Raw genomic sequence first — 17,801 nt, 5'->3', positions numbered from 1 at the left:
TTTCACGCTGCCATTTTCGTTTTGTGGCACGGTTAGGCGGCGGTCTGTGTGTGAAATTGCTAAAATATCCAAGATATATTTGTCTAGTGATACAAATACTACCCGTTGTGATTGTTTTGTTGTGAGCCTCACCAAAACTGGTGTTTCTAGTGTTACTGTTACGCAGTTCCTTCGATTTCCTGTAGTCGAAAGGGTGAGTCAAATTTATCAATATTACCGAGGTTTACGGTGTCTGAATGCACGATTTCTTCTCGTATTTAGAAGCATTTGATACGGTGGTTATCTCCTTGCATTAAGTATGTTTGTATAGCTATCTTAGTTGGTGTAATTATCTGATGAACTGGCCAATATGGACGTTATGCGTGTGTTGGTTTATCATTGCTAATATCATGTCACCACCACGCCTTAGCAACGCTGGTATTAACTTTTGCCGGTCATAAAGTTCTAGTGTTATCTTACTCTCAATAATTTGCCATCCTTTGTGTTTGTAAGTCCACAACTTAGTAGTCTCTGTGGGGGTAACTGCCTGCTACACTGTTTCAAAGTGTTTCAAGTAGACTCTTCAAAGTTGATATTGAGAGATTAGGGAAGCATAATCATGAGAATATGATTCACAGTACAATTTAATATACTGAGAGCAACACTGTCCACAATGATAGCTTCAAAAAATATATGTTGTTGCGTTGTTTATGTAGTTGCCGAAGAAGGATTATTACTTAATGACTGTCAGTGTTGAAACTCTACTGTTCCTCATGAAAAACTAGCATCTCATGTGACATGAGTCATGAGTGAGACTTCTGCATGGAATGGATAAACTACATAAAAAATTAGGTATATTTTTTTAATAATTCGAAAACCATAATTTTGATTTAATTATTTTACTTTAAAGGTCCCAAAAAATATGTTTTTATTTTAGATTTTACACGGCCCTCTCTACCTTATCATACAATAGGGTGACAATTCCTACTGTAGAAACTCTTTCAGCTTCCCTCATCTAGTGACATCTTTACCGGGTCTACCAAAACAGATTTATCTCATATTTGTAATTATAAGTGGAGCTACTTAAAGAAATTATGTAACTCTGACCTCAGCTTTCTTCCTTCTGGAACTTAACTTATGTATGACTACCACATTGATTAAATGTTTTTTTTTCATACAGATAAGAATATTTTATACTATTGCAATTGTTATTGAAGTTTATTGTTTACTAGTAATTAACTTCATAATGCGTAAACCTACATATTTCATGCATTATTATTCAATTCAAATTCTGGTAATATAGGAATGTCACTCCTAACCTACAGTCCACTCACTGATTCATGGCTGTTAACTCATTAAACACTGTAGTAATACTGTTTGCTAATGTAATGATTCATCACAGTAATTAATCTATTATTTTTTTAGAAAGACTCAAACTAATAAGCACCCTTTTTTTCGAAAATGGTAACTAATAATATTAACTAGTTACCATTTCAGTAAAGTTTGTTTTATTATCAGTAGAAATCGCGAGAAACTTGTTTTCATTAAAAGTTAAACAATAGCAATGCACTGCTGAATCTTACCTGACAACTCTCCCAGCACAAGCATGCTACCCTTCCTACATTGGAAGAAGACCCATGCCCTAGCAGTGGGGATGGAGGGGTTGTGATGATGAATGCATCTCTGAATCTTACCCATGATCCTGATGGCACAACTGTTACAGGCATGAGTGCTGTATTATTTCTTCCACGGCGGTGCACTAAAGATGACCCTTTTCTAGTGATGTATCTGCTTCACATTTGGTGCAGACCCTAGGCAGTCAGTGACTGATGCTGACTGGTCAATTCTTTTGAGTACTGTGACTGTGTAGTGTATGCAGTGGCTAGATCCACTGCTCCATGGATCCCTGATGTCAGACTGCCGTCTAACTGAAGGTATAGTGCCTGTAGTTTATGACCAAGTCGTCGGGAATTACAGGTCACTATAATGATATCAAGTAGTTTAGAAAACGGGTAATGTGGTCAATTCTTTTACCATGTTGTCAAGCCCTAGTCTAGCTCCTGTGTTTGTCCTCCAAACAATAAGAAGATGTACTTACCTAGTTATACTAAGCTAGTGTTATTTAATCCATTATAATAACACTAGCTGTTCCCGCGAGCTTCGCTTCGCCTTAAAAAGTAGCCTATGTTCGTTCTCAGAGTCTAGACCACCTGTATACCAAATTTCATTCAAATCCGTTCAGTAGTTTTGGCGTGAAAGAGTAACAGACAGACACAGTTAGTTTCGCATTTATAATATTAGTTAGGATTAGGATTAAAAGACAAGTTGCGATGAGTAGACTGGCTAGTTGTCATTATGCGCGCGCATTCCCCTGCGCCGTGTAAACGGAAGCTCGCCATTGGCGGCCCGCGACGTGCGCGCGCGCAGCGTACAACTTCACTATTATTTATTTGATCTTCGTGTTTTATGGTATTTATTTAGTGGAGTTTACAACTAGCCTTTATTAGACACTTGCATCATCTACATAAATAAATTGTGAACCAACCAATGCAATGGGAACCTAGAAAATAAAATATTCGACAACTTCCTATAGGTAACATCTAATAAATCAGTAATTAATTACGGATTAAGGGGCTAACATGTTGATTAAATAATTATTAGGAAGCATAGCGTAAGCTATGATTATTCAGTAGCTAAGCTGCCCTGCCATTATAATTTATAGAAAGTAGATAAATTACGTAAATAATTTTTCCTCAGTATTAAATTCCAATAAGGAAATAGATTTGCATACAGACCCATGCGACCTTTTAGTCACTCACGAATATGCCCGTAAAATAGAATAAAATGCAAAATATGATTGCAGAACTGTGTGAGAGTGCAATGACATGTTATTGCTAGTATTTTTGCCGTTTGAAATAGGTACCTAGTTTTTTTATAATCTCTTTTTATGGTATGTTTTTAAACTGGTTCAAAAACTGGAAAGTTTACTGCTAATGGAACCGGTTCATTTCATTTCGCATAGATAGATCGTCAATCTGAACATAAAGTTAACAGAGAGAAGTTTACTTACTGAATTAGCGGTAACTAAGTTAGTTATAGCTCAAGTGTAGAGACTCTTCTTGCCAGCTGGGCTACTTCTTGACCTGTATTGAATATGTTTAACTTTAAATGTGAATTTTGCCATATAAATCTGGAGTTAATCCTTACTATATTTTATTCAGTCATCATCATCATCACCCAATAATCATCCACTGCTGGACATAAGCGTCTCCTAAGGAGCGCCACAACACTCGGTCCTCGGCCTTCCTCAACTAGGCTACCCGCCTAAGGTCGTCAGTCCAGCGGGCAGGAGGGCGTCCCTGTTCGTGTTTTCCACTCGAGAACCCGTCTACCCTCTGTGTATTAAATCAAAAGAAACAAAACCTAATCGCATTTCTTCTTTTCCGGAAATCAGCTGTTACTGGCAGGATGCGCGTCCTCCGCGGAGGTTTTATTTTACATTGATCGATTGCTTTTGTCTTGTGCCAACTCTCTCGCCGCCGCTGACCAATGAAACGAGACTATTCGCTCCACTTGCCCGTCCACTGTCCAGCACGCAGAGAAAATGCTCTAGTAAATTAGTTTGTTAGTTGAAGACGCCATTTTCGTCACGCATATCTGTGCGCGTGCGACTAAACAGTTAATTGTTGCAAGTTTACTTGTAATTGTCCTTTACTTTTAGCTTGTGGCTTATTGTTAATAAAATAACAACTTCTTTCAATTTACGGTAAACTCGGTGTAAATATGGAACAAGATTTAATCAATCCTTCACGGTAACATAAACCAACTGTAGATTCATAAGCAATAGAAATGTTATCGTTTTTACTTGATGTTAAAAAGATTACCACGGCCATAAACCATCTTGGTTTACCAGGAGTTGGTAAATTAATTTCATAAATAGTATTAACTATATTAACACTTATGTCTACACTATATCCATCGGCAGGATACATACATAGGTGGGTCTACTAAATTATACGACATACATTACCTGTTTGACTTGCTGCAATTATTTCTGGGCTAGTCTATGCAGTTTTTTTGCACACTTATGTAATCTTGGCGCAAGGCAATGCCCCCGGGGTTATTATAATAAACAGCATGTTTTTATTTTTCCTTTAGTAGCGTTTCTCCGGTTTCACAATTCATGAAACGGTCGGGATTCATTGAAAAACTCAGCAATAAATATTTCTTACTATCTTAAAAAGTTCACTTAAACATCGGTACGACCAGATTCTCAATAACATTCAAATAAAAAATATGGACTCTATATCTACATAGGTACAATATCTAAATGCTATGTTTCATCATAAAACCTATTATTATTATTATTTGCTACCTATCTACCAATTTTCAATGCTAAAGTATTCCTTTCTATTCCTATGCCTACGTTAGAACCTTTAACCGTTCTAGTTGCGACAGTAACTCAACTTCTGCTAGATATCAACTTATTGTCCGTAACCTCTATAACTATCTGCGCCCGGTGTTGTTCCAATAACCTATTTGCGGCTTGTTCGCCGTTCTCTCCTTATCAAATATTTATGTATATCAGATGCAACGACCTGGATATGAGCACTGCAATTGTAGAGGAATTAGAGGTTTTGTTTTTATTTCAAACGAGAAATTGGTAAAATGTTTTAGTGTAGGTTTTAACTACTTAGTAACTTTATTTTAAACGAAAATAGGTTTGAGAGTATGACCAAGCTGATCTAAGTGAAATTATAATTTAAATACATACCTGAAAATGTCAGTACGAAGAGTCTGCAGCAAATTTTTTAGTTCTGTGCACAAAATTTACCCTCCATCTCTATTTTTTTCTTAGTCATCCGGTTAGCCAGTCTAACTGCCTCTACTCGTGAAACATAACCCCAGCAGCGTTGTCGGCGGTCACCTGATCATTGCCCCAGTACCAGGGCCTCACGACCTGCCAGGAGGTCGTATATCCGCCGCGGATGTTCCAATTTATACTTCTGCACTAGTTAGTACCTTTACACTAGTAAAAGTAGAATTCTTACAGGCAACTTTTATTACAAGGAGAGTTATCAGAGATAGAACACTAACAAACGAGCTAACCATCTTTTGGCGGTGTATTAATGACTGACGTACGGTATGAATAAAATTAAAAATATCATTTCCACTGTTCAAAATTAACATTATTATCAGATTTATCAGTCTGCAATCGCATTAGTCTTGGTCGGACACCTGATCATTGCACCCGGTACTGGGGTCTCACGACCTGCCAAGAGGTCGCAGTCCGCGACGGATGTGCCAATTGACAGCTCCTACAGCTGTTGCGCTCCTGTCTCCTACAAACAGATTTTACATTTATTATCTACGTATTCTCAAGCACAAAGATTAAGTTATCCCGTCATGTAGAACATAATAATATCCTCATCAACTGAGTACTAGACTAAAACTGCTATAAACTCCTCCAAACTTCGGCACGATTATGTCTCAATCGACTTTCCCTAGTCATTGACTTGTGCGATAATGGATAACAATGGCGATACCGTTCCGTTGATCTCAACAGCACCCACTCATAGTACGCAGACGGCTCGCGTGGTGCTGTTGAAGCATCACATAACATTAACTGGGAGGAGCTGTGGACCAGCTTTCCACTTTCATTGAATTTGTTTAGCATAATTATCGGTTTATTCACGTTTGGTGTGTCGGCGGTTACTAGGTTTGTAGGCGATCGGTGGAGGTGGTGGTGAAGTTAGATGTTCAATAGACGAACGTAGTGGGTGTGAAAGAAACGTTTCATAATATACCTACGACTTAATACTTCTGCAACTGTGCAAAGTTTGACCAGAATTCGGCAAGAGGAGATTCGGTTAGTTAAAATGGGTGTAAAAAAATTAATCATGTTGTGATTTTGTGATGTTGTCAATGTTATGGGTAGGTGTACAAAGAGACGTTTCTCTCTTTTCTTGATGTTAATTGATGAAATAAGTCACAATTCAATTAGTTGAACTACGGAACTTTGGAAGTAGGAGTATTTAAAATATACAAAACAAGATCACTCTCCTACAGTACAGTACACATAATATTAAAGGGCGTATTACAGGATCTATGTATATTTTCCATTTAAACTAGCTCAGATATCTGAATAATACCATAACAAATAGATTTATCCTATAGGTACCAACTTATTTACTGTGCAGTAAAACCACGACCAATTTACCGCTAGCCGTGCAACATTCAGGATAATCTTATCAATGACAGGACGCGGCCTATCCTGAGTGCGGACAGAAATAAAACAGCTGTTTGTGCAATTTTCCCGTGCATCAAAACTGGCTTTTGCACACATTCCGCGTTGCGAAAATGACTATGATGCAAGCAATTTGCGCTTTTATGGGCATCTGTCATTGAGATCTGCGGATTAGGTGAATGGCTAGCCTGAGTCGAAGCAAAGTTTAAGCTTTTTCTGAATAGTATTTAACCACCCAGAGTATAGGTAACGCTGGTATGTATAGTATAGATATATAATGAATGAAGTTTATTGTACTTAAATGATTGTGCATAATTTAATCCTTTAAATGCGTGATGTAATAATGGTTTACGGTGATGATGTCAGCTTTGTAGAAGTCTTTGTCTAGAAGCTCTCTTGCATGCTGATTATATGAATAGAGGTGCATTAGTGTCAAAATAATAATAAAAGCATGATTAGTTTACTTCATTTATTATTTATATGTACATAGAATAGTAAAACAATATAAAAAATACATCGCAATGGGTATAATTCTCATGAGAAGTAGATCAAACCTTTGCATAATTCAACAATGAAACATATCTCATCGGAACATCTTGTATGTCGCAAAATTTGGATTCGCATCTGTTACTTTACTTATCCTGACTGTGCAAACTTCTCAATAGGAGTACGAAGGTTGGTTTAAGAATAACCAACTGTATATACAAGTAGCAAGAACTAAAAAATCTTGCCAAGTGTTCCCAGGAAAAAGGCACAACCTATATAGAAAAAACAATACTGGATATAGATCTATGTAGATATTATCGTTACCCAACAAGGTCCAATGTAATAAGTTAAAGAAATAATCGTGAGAGTACGAATTATTGTGTCAGTGAACTCGCAGTTTTTCGTCGCTGTTTTGGAATTGGTAGCGACCATTCATGATATGGTTTCCTTATTTATTTCGGTGACGTATGCATGATAAAATTTTGTATGTCTGACACATATTAGATACAAATAAAATTATTTAAGATTGGGGAATTCAACAATTGTGTTTTTTATGCAGATAGTTTCATGTGCATAAGGGATATTATGTCATTAATCATTATGATGGTGGTATTTTTAGGCAGCTAAACGTGTGTACGTGTCTGTCACTCAGGTCAGGAATCATATGTAGCATGTTTGTTAAATGTGAGATAGTTAATAAGTAACTGCTATCATAATTTCATTGCTGTCTCTTCATTGCTATTAAGGATAGGTCAATTTGTACCTCAATAAAAAAACAAGACTGTAGATCTCTTTGAAGATATAAAACCTCCATCAATTTACTAACAAGCTCCATAACAATTTTATTCGCAAGTTCAGTGACCAGTAATAGCATTTAAGGTTTGGCCCAAATCATCTTTTTGGTCGTGTATTGTTTTGGCTTGGCGCGCCTTCTAACTCCAATGACATTTGATTTGTATACCATTCGACTGTAAAGTTGAGGACTAGCTGATCGTAACACTTGGTTTTTAACTCGTGCTTCCCAAGAGTTGATTTCGAACTGCAAGTCGTGCATATTGCGATGTGTTTACAGTACACTGCCTGTCTATTTCCATGAACTTACGATTGTAGGTTACAACAGTAGGCAGCTGTGGTGAACGGGCCTAATTTATGGCTTAGACTCGTGCCTGGAAACCTATAGGTTATTACATAGATGTTTTATGAAATTATATCGTGCCAATTTGTTTCTCTCTATGTAGTATGTACTCGGTATCGCGGTTTTAATTTCAATATTACTTTTTGTTCAATTAACTATATTAGACTAGACACGCATTATTAAGCTATTAAAGTAGTCGGTTGGTATCGTTTCCCATAATAGTAACACGACAAGCTACCTACTACAAGTGCCGTTTCCAGCATGACTTCCTGAAACATGTCGAAAAGTGACTAATTACTTATTAACGGAACGCGAGAATTGTAACAGACGCGGAAACAACGGCGAGTTAGATTAGTTCCAGTGAAGCGCAGAATGCCATACTAGACCACACTATTCACTCTAAATTAACCTTTAAATGTGCTAAAATAAAGCTTGTTTTGCCATGTAGATTTAATGCACTCCTTCAATTTGCCCATGTTTCAAATCACCTTTATTTTCAGTCCATCTAGACATAAACTGGAATAGCCAAGCGGTCACGTATGAGGCCGTGGCGTTGAAGAATTCGATCAAAGTGCTGTCCACTTTTTGTCTATCACTAGTTTACTATGCGACATGCTTATTGTTTGACATATTGAGGTGCACATGAAGGATGGTCAGACAGCTTTATTTGCACTAGAATGTACGGAGGCATGTTCACACTGATGACCATATGAATACGTGATGACGTGGGTAAAAGCTGGCATAATAAACCGGGACATTCTAAACTTTACAAACGTGCGGCTTTATAAGTCCTCGGGGAAATTCAGTGAGCGGACCAGTGATGGCAATTTAATGCATGGTTTTTTAAGTGCTTGTGCATATTGCCAATTGGGTTACGTCGTGCTATTGATATGCATGTCCAATGGTATTCAGCTCAACTCAAACTGATAGTAGCCGCGTCATTACGCGAAACAAATATGAAACAGTCTACTGGAGCTACCACAATACTATCTGATTCTAATGTCTTCATAACTTCGCTCTTGTCTATCGGAAGTCAGTTCGGTCGGTTACAGGCTATCGTTTCACATTTTATTAACATTGTTCTTCCTATCCTCCGAGGAATGTTGGGTCGACACCACAAGGACCTTAGCCAATTTAAAAGTGCTTTCATAACTGGATCATCAAAATCACCTTTATCTTCCATAGTTTGTCCCAGCGATGTCAAACCAGACCATCTTCAACATACAACCTTTGTCTACAACCAACTTCATTGTCTTCCAAGCTAGCTCGAGAGATGTCAGACTAGATCATCCTCAAAATAAAACCTAATAGTTATTTATCTACAATCAACTTCATTCTCTTCCTCCCCAGACATGTGGTCACCAAGCTAACTCACCACGCCGCGATGCCGCTGCCGAAGCGCTGCGTGGAGCCGGTGCACGTGTCGCGCGGCACGGTGCCCGAGCGGCTGCAGCTGCCCTCGGAGCTGGAGGCCGCCACCAACGGCACCCTCGCCAACACCGTCAGGTTGGTAGCGCCGCCAGGTTGGCAACACTGTAGCCAGATATACCAACGCCGGAAGGAGAATCAAATCAATATTCGTAGCTGGAAAGAGTTGTATTTAAACTTTTACACTGTTTATTCGTTACCGCTAATAGTAGCTAGTAGTACACTGGGAAGTTCTGCAAGAAGATCGGAGTTCCACTACCGCCTACTTGTTTTTCGCCTCTCAGCACAAGTTTGTTTGTGTTGGTGGTCACCCAGACCACACGTAACCCGCACTAGGCCTAAAAGCCTTGGAAGGAGACCCGTGCCCCAGCAGTGGGAACGGATCGTGATGATGTCATGACTACTTATTTTATTATGTTCTTTTGTAAAAATAATTCAATGCTGCGAAATAATGGATTTCATTAACCTACCTTTCTCTCGTCCGCAGACAACTGTCATCCCTATCCAAGCATGCGGAGGACATGTTCGGCGAGCTGAGCCGCTCGGCGTCGGGGCTGGCGGAGCGCACCAACGTGCTGCAAGCCCGCATCGACCGCCTCGCCATCAAGGTCACGCAGCTCGACTCCGCCGTGGAAGAAGGTAATGTGGGGACATCTCATACACGGCCATCCGACCCCAAACTAGGCAGAGCCTGTGATATGGGTATCTGACAGCTGATATATCTACACTGTCGTCTATATATCAACCGATGTGCTGCATCGACCGCCTCGCCATCAAGGTCACGCAGCTCGACTCCGCCGTGGAAGAAGGTAATATGTGGGGACATGTCACACTAGGTCTAAATCCCTTCCTTCATTGGAAGGAGACCCGTGCCCCAGCAGTCGGGGCGTGATAGGTCGTGATGTCATGATTATGACATCTCATATGGGTATCGGTCTTGACGCTTTAAGTCTGCGAATCATCACACGGGGTTAATGAGTTGCCATAGTAATCTCTGAAAGAAGTTTGCTGACTAAGACTTTTCATCATTATCTGTATTGCGCTAAAAGCGCGTTTGATCCGAATTTAGACGCAAACGTATGCACCGTAAAAATTCTATCTTCATCTTCACACAATATCTAACCAATCATTTTTCCCTTCCAGTGTCCCTTCAAGACATCCAAATGCGGAAGGCGTTCCGTTCATCCAGAACGTTCCAGCAACAGTTATTCTCTCGCAACACGATACCGTCGGCCATGTTGGCTACATACGCCAAATGCGACCCGCCGCCGCCGCTCGAGCGACTCAACGAGTTTAGGGATGACGGGAGAGATGCGAGGAAGTTCTACACGGACCCCGATTACTTCTTCGAGCTGTGGCGTAGGGAGATGCTGCAGGATACGGAGAGGATCCAGCATGATCGCGGGAAGAAGGTTGGTTACTTTTGTTATAATCACGTAATTTTTGTTGCATATCTTCCACTGCAGAACGTTAATCAGAAAGCTATAGATCACATCCAGTGGCGTGATTTGGGAAAGGCATACGTCCAGCAGTGGACTGCTATAGGCTGATAATGAGAGCGCCGCATTCATGTTTGCGCTTTTGTCGCGTTGAGTGGACGCCCTTTAGAGCCGTATAGCTTCTTCTATAACTAAACGTTGCAATATCATCATCAATCCATCATCGTACCGCAAGACCTGATTATCTAAAATACTCAAAGTAAATTATAAAAATCTTCTTCAATAACATATGTATGTAAAAATTGCTGTCTTATTGCTGTAACCTCTCTCTTCCAGACCAACCTTGGGATGGATGGAGAGTAAAGTAGTACAGGGTATTTAGGTGCATTGATAAAGACCATCTACACATAAAAACATCTACGTCTACCATAACCATTCAACCCGCAGGTCCGTCAACCGCGCACCAACTCAACGGGCGACGGGCGCGCGGGGCGCCGCGTGAGGGTGCCCCACTCCACGCGAGACCGGCAGATGAAGGAGGCGGTCACCCGGGGAGAACACATCATGGCGCCGAGCCAGCTGCAGCACTATAACATCAGGCAGCAAGCGCCGCAGGAACCTGTTTATCAAAGTGAGTAGAGGAATGAATGTACTAGGGCATTAGGAGTCTATAAGAGACCGACCGACACAATAAGAATGAAATGCTAACCTATATAGCGGCGCATTAGCTTCATATAGGGACGAGTAAAGTACCAGGGTCGTAGGAGTGTATAAGAGATGCGGCAGATGAAGGAGGCGGTCACCCGGGGAGAACACATCATGGCGCCGAGCCAGCTGCAGCACTATAACATCAGGCAGCAAGCGCCGCAGGAACCTGTTTATCAAAGTGAGTAGAGGAATGAATGTACTAGGGCATTAGGAGTCTATAAGAGACCGACCGACACAATAAGAATGAAATGCTAACCTATATAGCGGCGCATTAGCTTCATATAGGGACGAGTAAAGTACCAGGGTCGTAGGAGTGTATAAGAGATGCGGCAGATGAAGGAGGCGGTCACCCGGGGAGAACACATCATGGCGCCGAGCCAGCTGCAGCACTATAACATCAGGCAGCAAGCGCCGCAGGAACCTGTTTATCAAAGTGAGTAGAGGAATGAATGTACTAGGGCATTAGGAGTCTATAAGAGACCGACCGACACAATAAGAATGAAATGCTAACCTATATAGCGGCGCATTAGCTTCATATAGGGACGAGTAAAGTACCAGGGTCGTAGGAGTGTATAAGAGATGCGGCAGATGAAGGAGGCGGTCACCCGGGGAGAACACATCATGGCGCCGAGCCAGCTGCAGCACTATAACATCAGGCAGCAAGCGCCGCAGGAACCTGTTTATCAAAGTGAGTAGAGGAATGAATGTACTAGGGCATTAGGAGTCTATAAGAGACCGACCGACACAATAAGAATGAAATGCTAACCTATATAGCGGCGCATTAGCTTCATATAGGGACGAGTAAAGTACCAGGGTCGTAGGAGTGTATAAGAGATGCGGCAGATGAAGGAGGCGGTCACCCGGGGAGAACACATCATGGCGCCGAGCCAGCTGCAGCACTATAACATCAGGCAGCAAGCGCCGCAGGAACCTGTTTATCAAAGTGAGTAGAGGAATGAATGTACTAGGGCATTAGGAGTCTATAAGAGACCGACCGACACAATAAGAATGAAATGCTAACCTATATAGCGGCGCATTAGCTTCATATAGGGACGAGTAAAGTACCAGGGTCGTAGGAGTGTATAAGAGATGCGGCAGATGAAGGAGGCGGTCACCCGGGGGGAACACATCATGGCGCCGAGCCAGCTGCAGCACTATAACATCAGGCAGCAAGCGCCGCAGGAGCCTGTTTATCAAAGTGAGTAAAGTACGGTCAGGTGCAGAGAAACCTGACCCCCCTCACATACTAACAATGCTTCTGAGGGGGTCAGGTTTATCTGCCCCTTACTTGTACTAGGAACATAGGAGTCTATAGGAGATGCGACAAATGAAGTAGGTAATGACGAACGCATTAGTAAACAAGTGACGAACGTAGGAGCCTACCAAAATGAATAAACTACTATGGTTACCTGTCATAAGATAAAAGCATCTAGTAGGTAAAGTACTAGGGTCTTAGGAGTATATAAGAGATAGAGCGGGCCTCCACGTGAGGGTGCCCCACTCCACACGGGACCGGCAGATGAAGGAGGCGGTCACCCGGGGAGAACACATCATGGCGCCGAGCCAGCTGCAGCACTATAATATTAGGCAGCAAGCGCCGCAGGAGCCTGTTTATCAAAGTGAGTAGAGGAATCAATGTACTAGGATATTAGAAGTCTATAAGAGACCGACCGATAATAAAAACGAAATACTAATCTATATAGCGGAGCATTAGCTTCATATAAGGAATGCGACAGATGAAGATGAAGGAGGCAGTGAGGCCAGTTAGTATAGTACTGGGGTATCTGAAAGAAAGAGTGAAATTAAGAGCGTTATGGTATAGGGATTTGTTAGAGCATAAACAAGTGAGCAGATATGTAGTGTAGTTGTTGAAAGTTTAAAAGTGGTAGCTCGCAAAGAAAAGCTTTGAATTTTGTGTCATGTTAATTTACATTTGTTTCTTTCAATCTGCCGCCCGCAGCCGTCTACCAAAGTGAGTCGTCATTGAAGCACGCATCACTGGTTTTACATCCCTGATTGTTTATGTCATCCTGTCACTTTCGAAGAACTCATTATTACTGAAAGAAATTGGTCTTCTATCGCAGTCTATCGATTGTATATAAAAAATTGGCTAGAATATAATTGGCACATAGGAAGAAGGAGGGCAAAATTTGCATATTCATTTGTATATTCTTTGGTTTTCATAATCCTGCATTATCATGCATTTCTCCATTTTCCTCTGAAAATCAGTATTGTTTATTTGTAAGTAACGTTCATTTGTATAGTGGTTTTCGTCGCTATAATATTACTTAGCCATATTATTATGTTCCATGGTATAATAATATTTTGTTCTAAACACCCTTAGTTTTACCCTGGATTTCATAGAGCTTTTTGGCTCTTTAAAATAGGTTTAAAATTTCCTGACTGACGTAAACATCGACACTTGCGTGTTTCAAAGTCAATTTATAAACTAACCCCCTTATTCATAGAAATGTTACAGAACGTTTTAACAAATAATCTGTTTTGTCCCTCTCTGTCAAAGAACAAATTGTTCTTTGTCGGAGAGGGACAAATCAGTTTACTAGTTAAAACGTCTTGTAACTTTTCTATGAATAAGGGGGTTATTGTTTTACAATACGGTCTATGAATTTGAGGGTTACAGTAGAATTAACATTCAGCACGATCACCCAACACTGTATAATTCACACCCCCCTCTATCTTACTAAATAAACTTTAATATTACAGCAACGGTGACAGACGGTGGGTACCGAGCCACGGGCCGGCCTCCGCAGACGCAGGCGGCGCGGCCCAACTCCATAGAGATCGACAACCAGAGCAGAAGGCTCACTGGCAACGGACACGGTATGATTTAACATAAACATAAGCATTTCTTTATTGTAACACAAAAAGTACAAATTATTGTAGCCCTGGTTCCTAAACTAGTTATATTTAACCGTTTCTTTATTTTAATTTAACGAGACTTTTACACAATATTTAACAGGATACATAATCATGTAAGGTATAAAGTATTTGACAGCACTATACATTGGTTTTACGTGTGCCCATTTTTGTAAAACCGTACCTACATGATTGAATCCTCCATAGATATTGCCTTTGGACGATGCAGTGTATGTACAATACAATAGCATACGCAAAACACAACACAAGCCCTAGGAAACAACACCAAACCTTCACCAAGGCTTTCTGTAACTAACATGATACTACATATCTAAAACAACCCATCACACATTCCAGTGGTAGTCCCCGAAGACAGCGACTATGGCACGGTGCAAGAGGGCATCTACGGGGGCAGCCTGGCGGGCACGCCGCGCCGCCCGCGCCCCTCCGTGCCGCCGCCCGCGCCGCCGCCCGAACACGACACCCCCACCAGGTGAGTCACTGATCTAGTGCAGGTGACAGTGACAGTGACATCTACGGGGGCAGCCTGGCGGGGTTAGTCCCGCTATGGTATGGTCCCGGTATGGCACCCTCTTAAAATACCTATCAAAAAGTCCCGCTATGGTACCCTTCAGTTTTTGGTACTGTTGTAAAGTAGATCTAAAAGATGGGTACCATAGCGGGACTTTTTGATAGGTATTTTAAGAGGGTGCCATACCGGGACCATACCATAGCGGGACTAACCCGCCTGGCGGGCACGCCGCGCCGCCCGCGCCGCCGCCCGAACACGACACCCCCACCAGGTTAACACCTATACTAAAGTTTGTTATTGTTATACAGAGTTTCATCAAATAATACATCTGTCACAAACAAAAACTACCCTTATTGTAAAGGGTTTGGACAGATGTCTTATTCGGTGAAACGGTCTATAAAAGTTTATATTAAAACGTTGCGGTGTGAAAATTTCGCACTTAGCATGCAGAATGTTTTGATCACATAGATAGACCTAATAATAAACATTTGATATCATGAAAGAAAATTAATAATATCGGATGACTATTCTGCCTTAGGTAAGTTGCCCGGCCTCCCGTTTTAACCTTGTTTTTGTCTACCTATCATTGCGGGAAATATGTATTATAGTCGTGCGTAGCCCATTTTTTGCAGTTAACTTCTGGATGGGGCAATCATCCGTTCAGCCTTCCAAGACCACGCCAGCCGACCGAAGCCGATCTTGGCTTTTTAAGTTCACGTTAGATAAGTAAACATTCACATTCACTAACCCCCCCTCCCCCACAGATCAGCGCTGCCGCCGCCGCCGCCTCCGCCCGAAGCCGCGTCGCCGCCGCCGCTCGTCAACGGCGCGTCCCCGCCGCTACGCACCGCTCTCGATGCACACTTAGACCACATGCACGCTGTCATTGGTGAGAATAGTATCTTATTTACACACCGATAGATGGCGTTGTGACGCCATTGTGTTACATACACTCCTATAGATGGCGCTGTACGCAGTGTAACATATAGATGCTCACGATTGTAATCACCGTTGGGCATAGTCAGAGGTGACTCGCATACACTCCTATAGATGGCGCTGTACGCAGTGTAACATATAGATGCTCACGATTGTAATCACCGTTGGGCATAGTCAGAGGTGACTCGCAATCTTACCGCTGTAACTAATCGAATTTGCATTATTCACTAATCATCTGTTACTCATCTCCACTCTTGTCCCACCAGGCATGATGTCGTCAGAAGCGACGGAGCCGGCCGCGCCGCCGCCGCCTCCGCCGCCGCCCGCCCCGCCGGCCCCGCCCGCCGACGACCGGCCCCGCCCGCCCTCGCCCGGCGCGCTACTGCGAGGAGCCAGCCAGTTGAAGCCTCCACGAGCTCCCGAGCCGCAGGTGGATCCACGGTCGGACCTGTTGAAGGCTATACGGGATGGTGAGTGTGGTTAAAGATTTATGAATAGGTGCACAAAAAGATCGAGGGTCGTATCAAGTGTCGTATAAACGTCGGATGCTGCAGCATGGGTGTTTCCTACTGGCCACTAATCTATCTGACTGGCTAATCCTTTCCCCACAGTGATAAACCTTAAACGAGGCCTAGTGTCTCGTGTGTTTGTCACCGATGCGCTGAGGAGGTGAATATAACGCAATATTTTTCATAATTATCAAGGATAACAATAACACAAAATGTCGACACTCTTCATCCAGTCAATGCTGACCGCCCTCCAGCCTTTTAAATTAAATAATTTAAAAGGCTGGAGGGCGTCTAACGATACGTTTTTCTGTTCAAGGTATCATACGCTCAGCGGTTATTCGACAAATATGACCATTATTATCTGACCTTCTGACACCAATTAACCCTAACATCATTTCTCAGGTGTAAAACTACGCAAAGCAGAAAAGAAGGGCGACGACACGGTCGGCCGCTACGACACGCTCCGCGGCGTGCCGGCCTTCCTCGACGTGGCGTCGATCCTGGCGCGCCGTGTCGCCGTGGAGCTCAGCGACAGCAGCTCCGGCGACAGCGACACCGACGACAGCGACCAGTGGACGGAGAGCCGCGCGTGACCACCGCCCCCGCGCGCCCGCGCCGCCCCCGCCCCCGCCCCCGCGCCCCCGCCGCGCGCCGCCGCGCCCCCGCCGCGCGCCGCCGCCCCGCCCGTCTCCATCGCCATCTACACGCAACGCAACGAAACAGAAGACGTAACAGAGACTGCCAACTGCGTCAAAAACTCCTCGTTCCTAACTCGTGACGCGGAACAGAAGGTTAAGAGTCCGCCGAAGAAGGAATCGCCGCCCGTGTCAAGTTTCAAGGTGAGTAGGGCGGGGTCGAAGGACGAAAGTGTGGTCGAGAGCGAAAAGGCTAAAGAGGTGCCCGTTAAAAAGGAAATACCGGTTAAAGAGGTTAAAGAGCAGTCTGTGGTCAAAGAAGTGCAGAAGAAGGAGGTCTCAAAGGAAGTGGTCGCTAAAGAACTGAAAGTGCTGTCACCGGTACTGAAAGAGGTTAAAGTTAAGCCGGAAAAGCTGTCCCTGCCGGCCGAAGTCAAGCAACCGGAGAAGGAAAGTGTTAACGGCAAAACTAGCGACAAACCAGAGGCAGAAACGCCGCCGCCACCGATTCAAAACAGTATTACTAGCGAGAAAGCTAAAAACGAAGAGTCCAATGGCGTCGGTGATAAGATAAAGAAGTTTGAGAAGGCGGCGGAGGACGCCGGCAGCTCGGCGACGCTGGGCCGGCAGTCGCGAGCCGGGTCCGTGCGGCGCCGCCTGCCCTCCGACCCCGACCTGCCCCCACCACCCCTCGACCTCACCCCCGCACCCAAATACAAACCACCTCCAGAAACCAACCACAAGACCGCAGACTTTGAGCTCAAAAAACCGGAGCCCCAAAAGATTATAAAGCCGGAGTTCAAGCCGCTCCAGTCCAACGCGGAGGCCACCATCCGCTCGCCCAGTCTTGGTTCCAAGCTCGGCGACCAGTTCCCGTCCAGCGGCACTGC

General features: G+C 43.0%; 1 protein-coding gene across 1 annotated transcript; it reads left to right on the top strand.

The window, feature by feature from the left end:
• Positions 1 to 11: 11 nt before the first annotated feature.
• Positions 12 to 17,256, top strand: LOC105394545 (wiskott-Aldrich syndrome protein family member 2). The gene is made up of 10 exons (XM_048625232.1): positions 12 to 193; positions 9,198 to 9,353; positions 9,763 to 9,914; positions 10,419 to 10,687; positions 11,162 to 11,345; positions 14,147 to 14,263; positions 14,657 to 14,792; positions 15,596 to 15,720; positions 16,034 to 16,237; positions 16,679 to 17,256. Exons 2-10 carry the CDS (start codon positions 9,232 to 9,234, stop codon positions 16,867 to 16,869), a joined length of 1,500 nt encoding a protein of 499 aa, XP_048481189.1. The 5' UTR covers positions 12 to 193; positions 9,198 to 9,231; the 3' UTR covers positions 16,870 to 17,256.
• Positions 17,257 to 17,801: the final 545 nt, after the last annotated feature.

This window comes from Plutella xylostella, chromosome 3 (assembly GCF_932276165.1).
Source record: "Plutella xylostella chromosome 3, ilPluXylo3.1, whole genome shotgun sequence".
In the NCBI taxonomy this organism is placed as follows: Eukaryota; Metazoa; Arthropoda; class Insecta; order Lepidoptera; family Plutellidae; genus Plutella; species Plutella xylostella.
This window is presented reverse-complemented; position numbering and strand designations above follow the sequence as displayed.